General features: G+C 42.0%; 1 protein-coding gene across 1 annotated transcript in view; it reads left to right on the forward strand.

The window, feature by feature from the left end:
- The window catches only part of LOC126335509 (reversion-inducing cysteine-rich protein with Kazal motifs-like), a 328,118-nt gene that overhangs the window by 131,465 nt on the left and 182,948 nt on the right, over positions 1-13,705 (forward strand). The window contains exon 3 of the mRNA XM_049998864.1: positions 13,348-13,431. Within this exon, the coding sequence (XP_049854821.1) occupies positions 13,348-13,431 (84 nt within the window). The remainder of the gene's footprint in view (positions 1-13,347; positions 13,432-13,705) is intronic.

Genomic DNA, 13,705 nt, shown 5'->3' on the forward strand with positions numbered 1-13,705 from the left:
ACTAGCTCTTTATTCGCATGAAGTGTTGAGTGTTATTGGCAGGGGATTTCGTATCGATTCCGTATTTCTGGATTTCGAGGAGGCTTTTAACACCGTACCAGACAAGCGGCTTATACTGAAATTACGTGCTCATAGAATATCGTGTCAGTTATGTGACTGGATTTGTGACTTCCTGTCAGATAGGTTACAGTTCGTTGTGTCGTTGTAATTGATGGAAAGTCATCGAGTAAAACAGAAGTAGTGTTAGAGGCTCTTTGATGTTCCTTATCGATATAAATGATTTGGGAGACAAACCGAAGAGCTTTCTTAGATTGATTGCTGATGACGCTGTCGTTTACCGACTAATAAAGTCTTTAGATGATCAAACTGCAAAACGATTTAGAAAAGATATCTGAACGGTCCGAAAATAACGGGAAGTGTGAGATCATCCACATGAGTGCTAAAAGGAATCCGTTAAACTTCGGTTCCACGATAAATCAGTCAATTATAACGGCCGTAAATTCAACTAAATACCTAGGAATTACTGTTACGAACAAGTTAAATTGGAAGGAACACACAGAAAGTGTTGTGGGGAAGGCTAACTGAAGACTGCGTTTTATTGGCAGAACACATAGAAAATGTATCAGATCTACTAAGGAGACTGTCTACACTACGCTTGTCCGTCCTCTTTTAGATTACTGCTGGTGTGGGGTCCTTACCACATTGGACCGACGGAGTACATCGAAAAAGTTCAAAGAAGGGCAGCACGTTTTGTATTATCGCGAAATATGGGCGAGAGTGTTACTGAAATGATACAGGATTTGGGCTGCACATCATTGAAAGAAAGGTGTTTTTCGTTGCGATGGTATCTTCTCACGAAATTCCCATTACCAAATTTCTCCTCCGAATGCGAAAATATTTTCTTAACACCGACCTACATACGGAGAAACGATCACCACAAAAAAATAAGGGAAATCAGAGCTCGTACGGAAAGATATAGGTATTCCTTCTTTCCGCGCGCTATACGAGATTGCAATAATAGAGAATTGTGAAGGTGGTTGGATGAACCCTCTGCCAGGCACTTAAATGTGATGTGCAGAGTAGATTTAGATGTAGAAGGGAGTGATTTTTCCTGCGCACTTTTACTTGCACTTAATTTGGACTGAACTAGTTCTGACTCAATTGCTGCTGGGATCACTATACACGTAGCTTTATTCTGTACTCTCACCTGCTCCGCATTTGTCTGTAAATAACCTCCTGACACAAATTTTTCTGAATTAACACTTTCCTTACGCTTAGTTGTGTCGTACTCACCTGTTAGTTCTTTTTCAGACAAGTATTTTACGATTTTATTTTCATTTATTAGTGTCTTCCGTGTTGAGTCTCCTCTCAAGTTATTGAGTGTGCAGTGTGATTGATTAATCCGCTCTGAACTTTCATTGCCACAATCGTAAGAATTACTAGCCTTAAATTATTTTTATGATTGCTTATATTTTAAGCATCCATATGTAGATATTTCCTCTTCTATAGCTTAAGCTCTGTTGATAATCTTTGACTCTGAGAATGCACACTCGAAAACTTGTTTTTTCAAATTATGTGCAACGAAGTCATCAATTGCACCCAGCACGGTCATATCATCAATGTAATCAGTCACTTCAAATATTTCAACTGAATTTCTTCTGTTGAAGGCACAGGTACGGTGTGTTCACCTCGAGAACTTGTTTATGTTCTCTTTGTTGTTACCATGCAGTGGCTCTTCGTCATGCATTTGCCCTCGTAGGAGGTGGTTCGTATTCACATTTTGATTTGTATGTGTTCTGTTCTATTCCTTCTTTATATAGGTGTCCAGACTGATACTATTATGGTCCATATTATTGTATGTCGTTTTATCCATAATCAGGAACGCCTGCTTTATCACACACGCGATTTCTCAGTTTACATGGGATGCATCCTGCTTTTCTCTCTGTTTCAGGACAGTTGGCTTTTCTGCGTACCTTCACACCACAGTTAATACATATAGATTGGCTCTCAGTACAAAATTTCTTGGGATGCCGTAAGTTTCAATACTTGAAACGTTTGACAACGTTGTTATAGTCTCTTGTTTTGATGGCATGGAAGCTGATTTGACCCGTTCTTGTCATAGTAATAGGTTGCGAACTCTGTAGCTAACTTCAATTACAGTGCTGACTGTACCTCTTCCCTTTTGCTCAGTTCTGAAGCGTAATCTGCTAATTCCTGCCCTGTTAAGTTATCACTAAGATTCAGAGCGTACAGCTCATTTAAGAAATCCGTGTGAGAAACGGTTGATGGTACTACATATACCACGAGCAATGGTCTCCTCTTTTTTGGACCTTCACACTTAATCTCTTTTTTAGCCTATGTTTTTTTTCCATTACTGTCTTACTGTCGTCTTTGGATTCTGATTCCACTATGACTACGCTTGGAGTAGTCCTCATTGACTTGATTTTATGTTTATCCACTCGAGGATTGACGTTTCGCCCGAATCTCGTGGTCGTGCGGTAGCGTTCTGGCTTCCCACGCCCGGGTTCCCGGGTTCGATTCTCGGCGGGGTCAGGGATTTTCTCCGTCTCGTGATGGCTGGGTGTTGTGTGATGTCCTTGGGTTAGTTAGGTTTAAGTAGTTCTAAGTTCTAGGGGACTGATGACCATAGATGTTAAGTCCCATAGTGCTCAGAGCCATTTCTCGGCCGGCCGGGGTGGCAGAGTGGTTCTAGGCGCTACAGTCTGGAGCCGAGCGACCGCTACGCTCACAGGTTCGAATCCTGCCTCGGGCATGGATGTGTGTGATGTCCTTAGGTTAGTTAGGTTTAATTAGTTCTAAGTTCTAGGCGACTGATGACGTCAGAAGTTAAGTCATAGTGCTCAGAGCCATTTGAACGTTTCTCGTTAGTATGCCCTCATATCTTTCGTATCTTGTTTTGTTGTTGACATAATAAACATAGTTGTCTCCTACTTTTCGTTGGCTTGATTAACATTTATTTGTGTCCTTGTTTTCTTGGCATCAACTACGGATGCGTGCGGGAGAACTAGTTGTTTCAGTACCATGTACAGCGTGCGGTGCACTATCAGCAACTGATTGGCCTCCACGGGTACACTTCTGCGAATGGTTCATCCAACAATGTGTCAAACCCCATTTCAGTGAAAATGTTCTCTTTACGAATGAGGCTTCATTCCAACGTGATCGAATTGTAAATTTTCACAATCAACATGTGTGAGCTGACGACAATCCGCACGCAATTGTGCAATCACGTCATCAACACAGATTTTCTGTGAACGTTATGGCAGGCATTTTTGGTGATGTATTGATTGGGCCCCATGTTCTTCCACCTATGCTCAATGGAGCACGTTATCGTGATTTCGTACGGGATACTCTACCTGTGCTGATAGAACATGTACCTTTACTAGTACAACACAACATATGGTTCATGCACGATGGAGCTCCTGCACATTTCAGTCGAAGTGTTCGTACGCTTCTCAACAACAAATTCGCTGAGCGATTGATTGGTAGAGGTGGACCAATTCCATGGCCTCCACCCTCTCCTGACCTCAACCCTCTTGACTTTCATTTATGGGGGCATTTGAAAGCTTTTGTCTACGCAACCCCGGTACCAAATGTAGAGACTCTTCGTGCCCGTATTGTGGACGACTGTGATACAATACGCCATTCTCCAGGGCTGCATCAGCGCATCAGGGATTCCATGCGACGCAGAGTGGATGCATGGATCCTCGCTAACGGAGAACATTTTGAACATTTCCTGTAACAAAGTGCTTGAAGTCACGGTGGTACGTTCTGTTGCTGCGTGTTTCCATTCCATGATTAATGTGATTAGAAGTAATAAAATGAGCTCTAACATTGAAAGTAAACGTTTCTGGACACATGTCCACATAACATATTTTCTTTGTTTGTGTGTGAGGAATGTTTCCTGAAAGTTTGGCCGTACCTTTATGTAACACCCTGTATATCAATGCTGATTATGAGCAGCTTCAGTGATTGCAAGGATTAAGCTGTCAATTCCTGCTTCAGCATTCTCTCCACACTGGGTAGCTTTTGCAAGAAAAATTTTCTGTAGCTGCATGACTTTGTCGCATAACGAGCTAAGGAAGGGACAGGCGAGATTCAGTGACTGCAGGGTAGTCCCCACAGATCGGTTCCGTTTCTACGGGAGGTGTAGCGGAGGGTCAGTGGGGCCCGTGCGTGGTAGGTAAGCGGCCATGGTTATTGTTTAGGCAGGGCGCTGACCAGATGTTTACACTGAATGTGGTGATCAATACAGTATGAGAGTCTGTTGACTACACCTTAAAACACCGTTACAATGAGCCTTGATCAAAATTTGGTCACGTACAGGATAACCCCTTTTCATCAAACCAAGACTATTCGGTCAGAGTGCGGATCTATAGAAATTGGTTTTCCGTGGGCGACAACCTTCCTAGGAAGCAGGAAGGTGGACCACACTTGCTGATAAAGGTCTTTCTCGTTGGATGAAGAATGGTTGAGTTCGCATTAGAATTTATTTTCTCCCTGGACGATGAGACGAGGTGGCGTCGGCTGGATGCCTCCTCCACCAAGTGTGAAACGAATTCTCGGGCTATAGAAAATATGGGCATAGCTCCACAGGCTCGTCACTAAAGAATTGTCAGGAAGTGGGAGACGGCAAGCTGCTTTCTGAGAACTATAGACGCGTGACTGAGTGAAGTAAAAACATGTTCAAGGTGTTAGGAATCATGCTCTTAGCTTTTAGGAGCTGTCCTCGCAAAAACACAAGTCATTGCATGGCTTATAAAACTTTTCCTTGCAGCAGAATCTAGCAGTTTTATTACGAACTATTTCGCTGGGCAGAGTTTAAACGGAGCATTGCCACTGGCGATAGACAATTCCTGTGAACTTCAGGAAGAGCATAGGGCATACAGTTCCGCCGAGAACACGTTGTTTCGACAGCTCTATGACACAAAGAGGCTCTACACCTCTGCTAGAGCATACTACTTCTCCAGCTCTTTCCGTGACTCTGGCTGGATGAGTGCTTACTTTTGAGGGAGGACACAGCATCAACTGGATAATCTCTCAGCAATGGACCACACTACTCTGTCTTACAGCTTAAATCATGGTGAGAATATGCACGACAGACGATCAGGAATGAGAGTTATCAGTCACTCAGTTCGCTTATGGTTCTGACTGAGTTAAATTCCTGAGTCGCGATACTTTTGATTAGGTGTTTCAAGCCTCTTTAAGGACCCAATTAGTTATGGAGGATGCATGTTTGACATGCCCCGTGGCAGGGTCAATGAAATCATTGTTTGGACATCACGGTAATTTCTTTCTATCAATGATTTGTAAGGTGACGACTGTTCCTCTTCCTCCTCATTCTTCTCGGTCATTGTCAGGTGACTACGTCATTAGCTTAGACCGCTCATCATCCGTGATTATTAGATCCTTACTTTCCTCTTGATATATTTTGGAAAATTTGGAAATTTGTGGTAAGTTCCTATGGGACTTAACTGCTAAGGTCATCGGTCCCTAGGCTTACACACTACTTAATCAAACTTAAACTGACTTACGCTAACGACACCACACATACCCATGCCCGAGGGAGGACTCGAATCTCCGACGGGGGTAGCCACGCGGATATATTTTTCTCAGAAAATTCGTGCTATGGGTGCGACAGAAGTTTAATAATAAATCAGGGTCAAACTGGACCGATTTTTATTTTAGTAGATAGATGAACGACTTTTCTTATTGAGATTGTAAATACTTTTTGAAAAAATCAACACCAATGACTCATTTCATCACGTTATGCTTTTGGTTGACAGTTGCCATTAGCACATTGCAGTCCATGGGGATCAATCTGCCTTGTAGACCATTATGACTGCCAGAAGGTATATCCAGTTAGGTTTTTGTCTTTCAGTTTATTCACTTATTTCCTTAACAAGGAACAGGATCATTCGTTTCCATAGGCGACCAAGCGATTGTATTTGGACTACACATCTGAATTCCTTTATTTATGAAGAGGCATGAAATTCATTTTTAGAACAAAGAGAGACATACACCGAGGTGACAAAAATTATGAGAATCTCCGGATATCGTGTCGGTCCTCCTTTTGCCCGGCGTACTGCAGTAATTCGACGTGGCATGGACTGAATAAGTATTTGGAAGTCCCTTACCGAAGTACCGAGCCACCTATATACCCGTCCATAGTTGCGAAAGTGTTGCACGTGAACGACCCTATGTACGAACTGGCCTATCGGTTACGCTCCATAAATGTTAGATGGGATTCCGTTGGGTGATCATGGTGGCCAGATCATTCGCTCGAACTGTCCAGAATGCTCTTCAAATCATTTCCGAAAAACTGTGGTACGGTAACACGGTGCATTGTCATGCATAGAAATTCCATTGTTGCTTGGGAACATGAAGTTGATTGCAAATGGTCTCCAAGCATCCTAACATAATCGTTTCCAGTCAATGATCGGATCAGTCTGACCAGCGATCCCAGTCCACTGCATGTAAACACAGCCCACACATCTGTGGGGTCACTACCAACTTGCACAGTATCTTGTTGACAACTAGGTTCCATGATTTGGTGGGGTCTGCGCCACACTCTAACCTTACCGTCCACGCCTACCAACTGAAATCGGGACCCATCTGACGAGTCCATAATTTTCTAGTCGTCTAGGTGCCACCGTTATGATCACGAGCTCAGGAAAGGTGCTGCAGGCGATGTCTCACTGTTAGCAAAGACACTCGCATCGGTCATTTGCCGAAATAGCTCATTACTGCCCAATTTCGCGCACTATTGTTTGGCTGTCAGCACTGACTACTCTACTCAGACGACGCTGCTCTCGGTCGTGAAGTGAATATCGTGAGCCAGTGCGTTGATCGTGGAGTGAGGTAATGCCTGAAATTTGGTATTCTCGCCACACTATTGACTCTGTGCAGCTCTCAATATTGAATTCCTTAACGATTGTCGAAACAGAATGTCCCAAGCGTCTACCTCCAACAATCATTCCGTGCTCAAAGTCTGCAAATTCCCGTCCTGCGACTATATTCTCGTCTGAAACCGTTTGACATGAATGTCCTGAGTACAAATGATAGCTCCGCCAATCCACCGCCCTTATATACTTTTTTATACTCGGTACTGCCACCATTTCTATGTATGTATATCGCTATCCGACGAATATTGTCACGCCAGTCGAAACGATTAAAGAAGGCTGAGAGATTCCGCTTCACTTTAAAAGTGAAGGAATATATACGAAGAGCGTTACGTAAATCAGCACATTTTCCGAAAGCAGGTTGGTTCGTTTCAGGATTCCAACACTCCGTATTATTCCCCACTCTTTTGGCTACAAAAATCCTGCCTTTCAACATAATCTTCTTTTAAAACCGACGGCCTTGATCCGCCTTACTAGGAGAGCCTGGGTGACCGTTGGTACCACTCTACTGGTCGACGTCAGAGCCAACGCTTTGCTTCATCAATAAACTCCCTATCATCTACGTACTGCTTCCCGAGAGGTGCATCTTTCCTTAGACCAAAGAAATTGAAATCGGAAGACGCGAGATCCGGACTCTGGGATGGATGAGGGAGAACAGTCCAATGAAGTTTTCTGAACTTGTCTCGAGTGCGCGGACTTGTGTGAGACATTACGTTCTTATGGAGAAGAACAGGTTAGTTTGCATTTTTGTGACAACCGGCACGCTGAAGTCATTTCTTCGATTCCCTGAGGCTTTTTCACTTCAGAGTTGACCACTGTACCATAAGGAATGATATGAAATGGAATAACGTCTTTAGCGTGTAAGAAGACCATTGCCATAACTTTGCCGGTTGAGAGTGCGGCTTTGAACCTTTTTTTCTGAGGCAAGGTGGCGTGTCAGCATCCCATAGGTTGCCATTTTGTTTCAGGTTCAAAGTGATAAACTCATGTTTCGTCGCCTATGACGAAGTTCGATAGAAAATTTAATTTACTTTTTTTTTCTTTGTATGCCATGTTCAGTAGGACAAAACTGAGGAGCAAATCTCTCTATTGTCATGGAACGAATCAGTACATGAAATTATAACAGACGAGTACTAATAGATAGAATGGAAGGTATATCAGGAATCATCTTCATTTTTTAATTGTTCTAGCAGTTCCTCGACACAACTGAAGTACTGTGCGATGAGGAAATTCTTCAGTTTGGACTAGAAAGTGCGTGGATTACTGTTAATATGTTTGAATTATGGTGGCAGCTTATCGAAAATGGGTATAGCAGAATACTGCACACCTTAATGCAATGGAATCAAGAGGGTGCGTTGCAAATGCAGACTGGATTTCCGCTTAGAGTTAACTGAATAAAACTTGCTAACGGGAATAAGTTAGCATTTTTAACAAAAAATGAGATTATAGAAAACGTGTATTGAGAGGCCGGTGTCAGAATTACCAGTCTGCTGAACGTGGGTCAGCAAGAGGTTTGAAAACTTACACCGCACTCTGCTCGAACTCACGTTTCTGAGCCAAAAATTTTCTTTTTGAATCAGAAAAGGTACCCCAAAAATAATACCACATCTCATTGCGAATGAAAATACGCAAAGTAGACAACTTTTTGTGTTGAACTATCACTAATTTTATGTACTGGTCGAATCGCAAATAAAGTAGCATTTAGTTTGTGAAGAAGACCCTGAAGATGAGCTTTCCACGTCTCCTTACTGTCTATATGAACGCCTAGGAATTTGAATTGTTCAGACTTACTACTTATATGCCCATTCTGTGTAATCAAAATGTCCGTTTTTGTCGAACTGCATGTTAAAAACTATAGAAAATTTGTCTTACTGTGATTTAGCATCAGTTTATTTTCTACAAGCTGTGAACTTATGTCTTGACTGCACTATTTGAGGTATCAGTACTGCAAACCAAATCATTCACTACCAAGCTGATGTCATTAACAACCAAAAATATTTTAGAACCACTTGTAATACTTGAGGGTATATCATTTATACAAATAAGAAACAGTAGTGGCTCCAGTACTGACCCCTGGGGCACCCCCACGTAACTGTGCGCCATCGGGACTGCATGCCGTACTCATTCTCAATACTACGAAGAATGACTTTCTGCTGTCCTTAAGGTAAGAGGTGAACTAAATGTGAGCTACTCACCTTATCCCATAATGGTCCAATTCCTGCAGTAATATTTTGTTATCAACACATTCACACGACTTAGTTAAATCAAAGAAAACGCCTGACGTTCGAAACCTTTTATTTAATTCGTTCAGGGCCTTATAGAGAAAAGAAAATATAGCATTTAAATAGTTGTTAGACCACTTGGAACTTCTAACTGTCCATTTGATAGCAAATTATGTCAACTGAAATGATCATTTATCCTTGTATATTCAGCCTTTCCAATAACTTTAGCAAACAACGATGGCATATAAATATGTCTAAAACTGCCTACATTATCGCTTTCTACTTTTTTATAAAGTTGCTTCACTACTGAGCACTTCAATCGGTCAGGAAGCTGACGATTTTTAAAAGTTGCAGATATACCTAAATATTGGGCTAACATACACAAAAGAGTATTTAAGTATTCCACCAGGTACCCCTCATAACCATGATACTCCATAGTCTTTAGTGATTAAATTACTGACTCAATCTCTGCCCTGTCAGTATCAGAGAGGAGTATTGCAGATAGTGTCAAAAGCTATTTTCTGAGGGAGTTATATGATTCCCTGTAGGAACTAAGCTTATATTTAAATCACTTGCTACATTTAGAAATTGATTATTAAATGCTGCACATACATACCACTTACCAGTAACATTTCTACTATGCACTTACATTGTATCCTGAAGCTGGTGCTGGTAACGAGGCACTTCCTTCACTACTGATCGTATGGTTTTAATTTTATCCTGAGAATTAGGCGTTCTATTTGCGTACCACATGCGTTTTACATTACTAGTAACGTTTTAAGCACCTTACAGTACTGTTTGTAATGAGCTGCTGCAGGTCGAGTATAACTGCTTATAACATTTTGATGTAATTCTAATATATTTATATATTCATATTCCCCTAGTCAGACACTCAGGCTACCTGTTAGTGTCAGTACCCTATTCCATAATGGAAAGCAAGTTTCAAAAAGCGTGAGAAATGTGTTAAAGAAGGCATTATATTTATAATCCTGGTTATCAGAAATATGATGGACGAGTGTGTCACCACTACCAGCAGAGATTTCCAACTGAGCAGCGAGGTGTTTGATTACGATCGGTCCATCAGTTCCAATGAGTTCAAAGCTTAATGAACAAAGTAAGAGCTTATGGACTATCAGACCAATTGTGTTGTGGGATTGAAGAGTTCCTAGATAAAAGAACGCAGCATGTCATTCTCAATGGAGAGAAGTAAGCGTGATTTCAGGTGTGCCGCAGGGGAGTGTCGTAGGACCGTTGCTACTCACAGTGTATATAAATAACCTTGTGGATAACATCGGAGGCTCACTGAGGCTTTTTGCGGATGATGCTGCAGTATATCGAGAGGTTGTAACAATGGAAAATTGTACTGAAGTGCAGGAGGATCTGCAACACATTGACGCATGGTGCAGGGAATGGCAATTGAATCTCAATGTAGACAAGTCTAATGTGCTGCGAATATATAGAAAGAAAGATCATTTATCATTTAGCTACAATATAGCAGGTCAGCATCTGGAAGCAGTTAATTCCATAAATTATCTGGGAGTAGGCATTAGCAGTGATTTAAAATGGAATGATCATATGAAGTTGATAGTCGGTAAAGTAGGTGCCACACTGAGATTCATTGGAAGACTCCTAAGGAAATGCAATCCGAAAACAAAGGAAGTAGGTTACAGTGCACTTGTTCTCCCAGTGCTTGAATATTGCTCACCAGTGTGGGATCCGTACCAGATGGGGTTGATAGAAGAGATAGAGAAGATCTAACGGAGAGAAGCGCGCTTCGTTACAGGATCATTTAGTAAGCGAAGAGATATGAAGATGATAGATAAACTCGAGTGGAAGACACTGCACGAGAGACGCTCAGTAGCTCGGTACGGGCTTTTATTGAAGTTTCGGGAACATCCCTTCAACGAGGATTCAAGCAGTATATTGCTCCCTCCTAGGTATATCTCGCGTAGAGACCATGAGGATAAAATCAGAGAGATTAGGGCCGACACAGAGGCAAACCTACAATATTTCTTTCCACGAACAATACGAGACTGGAATAGAAGGGAGAACACACCGTCAGATGGCTTGCGAATATGGATGTAGATGTAGAACACAGTAGGATTCACAGCTGCGTGCGGCCGGCCGGCTCGTGGGAGATGGGTCAGATTTTCGCAACCTTGTTGCGATGAAGACATGCGCCTCACCTAACAACTCATCGTGCTTTTGTCCCCTGCCATGTCTCCGTCGACATTCTGCAAGCGCCTATAGATATCTGACATGCTATGATTTTCCATCGAAAGAAATTCAACGATAGCTCTCTACTTGGTACGCACCTGCTTTACAGGTGCCGTTTTGGAGACTATATATAGCGCCGTCACCTAAGGGAACTTCGTGAAACTATAGGGGCCTAAGCAGGAATATTCTACGATGTCCCACAAGAAATTACACATTTTTTCGGGGGAAACTGGTCGAAACAAAAGTGTTGCATCATTTATTGAACACCCATAGCAGTAATCAAAATGGAATTTACTTTATGATTACTTTTTTCAGTTCCACGAAAGGAAAAATTTTGCTTGTATATTAAATTCCAATTAAGAAGAAATTTAATATAAGTTAGTAATAAGAAAAGAAGTTGCCAAGATTTGTCACGAACGAGCCGTTGTTGAAATTCTACGTTAACCTGTAGCTCCTGTTTCCCCAGTATGATTTCTGGGTTAGGGCATGGACATGGAAGACACCGAGGTGGCCTCCAATTGCAAAGCCTTTGAGCCATACTGAATTATCATTGTTATCGTTTTTTCAGCTGACTTAATTATTTGTGTCTTCTGTACCTCAGCACCTCTGGTTAACTTATTCAGGAAAGCTAAATACGAAAATTTCTAAAGCAATAAATTGAGAGCTAACTAAACCGCTTAACTGACAAAATGACTTTGTGCCCAATGCCTACTTTCCTTTATTTGACAATGTTTTGCCCTAATCACTGCTCGCCTCTGTTATATATAGTGTGTTCGTAAGTTCACCTAGTATTGAATGCATCACATACTTACTTCTTTTTCATACGTTTTACGCATGACTCTAATATGTTCTTGTTACTTCTTTATTCGTTTCATAGACTGCATTAACCAGATAATGTGGATCATGCAATGTTACGGATTTTTATCATTGTTTTCTTACAACGGAGTGCTGCAAGGTACAAGGGGCCCTCTGCCCTTTCACGTTCCTCCAACTACTTCTCGCCAGTGCGGAATTCTGGCGTTAGCGTTAGCAGAGGGCGCTGATTATGTGCAGCACTATGGTTTCTTTCATTTGTGGTTCCTTTAGCGATTTATTTCATGTTGTTTAATATCACCCGGTGCACTAGCAACGGTGTTTAATATTTATGTCATTGTCTAGAATATTGGCACTAGAGCACATGTCAACCACTGTTTTTTAACTCTTCCTCTTTTTAACAATATTACTTTTGTTGTGTTCTTCTTTTTATTTCTTCTTAGCACTGTAATGCCTTTTATATTTTATAAGCTTATTACAGACTTCAACTATTGTATCCCCCTTTATTTTCGCTGTGTCAATTAATTACTGAAAACTAGTCTATGCCGACATTAGCGACATCTGGTGAACGTACAACACAAACATCTTGTGGCTGCTGTACGGCAGCTTGTTTTAAACAGTAGTACTACCTGACAACATGACTCGTTCATGTGATGTGATTTATATGTATTTGACGATGCTGGTGCTGATTCCGCATTTAGCATTTGACGATGCCACTATGGGTGCAGTAAATTAGGGCTTCGTTTTTGTGAAACGGGTATGCCTCTTCCTATTTAAAGGGCACAAATGTAAATTTTGTCGGTACTACTTTTCATTATGGTCTACGTATTGTTCTTAAGCTGTATACAGTTTGCGAGTGAATATTTTTCCCATTTTTGCTGCAGATCTGATGATGGTCATTAAAGACCGAAACCGGTAATCTGTTAAAAAGACTGTGACTATAGACGTAAATTAAAGGAAAGTTACTAAACACGAAAAGTCGAGTAGAATTCGGAACACTGTCCAGAAATGCGAGCTTCCTTGAGAGCTCCACCACCATACAACAGCGGCGTGTCACCGACACGAATCCTAGCAGGAGTATATCTTGGGAGATCGGATTCCGCTGTAGCCTATTTTGCTACAAAACAGTCCTGTCTGCGGCTAAGCTAAGGACGTTGTCGCCTTTTTTGCTGCAGGTGTCGCTGGTGAGGATAGCAGCGGACGCCGAGGAGCGCGAGCGCGCCGTGTCGCGGGTGTCCGCCGTCTGCCCAGACCAGCTGGTGAGTGCAGCTGCAGGCGCCCCGCCTCTGGTGTTCGCACCGGTACACTACTCTAGTGCCAACACGAGTTGACCATTTATTGTGTACGCACAGCTCAACACAACCAAATGGAAGAATTGCAGCCCAAGAAAATGTTCCGTAATTGCTTATACACGAAGTCGTAGTTCAGACAGGCCACCCAAAGCACACTGCTAAGAAGAACTAGGGCCACACGAAATTGGGCGTGTGGAGAAATAATTGAAAGCTGGGTGTGCTATCATAGTATACCTTTGTC

The sequence above is a fragment of the Schistocerca gregaria genome, chromosome 2 (assembly GCF_023897955.1).
Source record: "Schistocerca gregaria isolate iqSchGreg1 chromosome 2, iqSchGreg1.2, whole genome shotgun sequence".
In the NCBI taxonomy this organism is placed as follows: domain Eukaryota; kingdom Metazoa; phylum Arthropoda; class Insecta; order Orthoptera; family Acrididae; genus Schistocerca; species Schistocerca gregaria.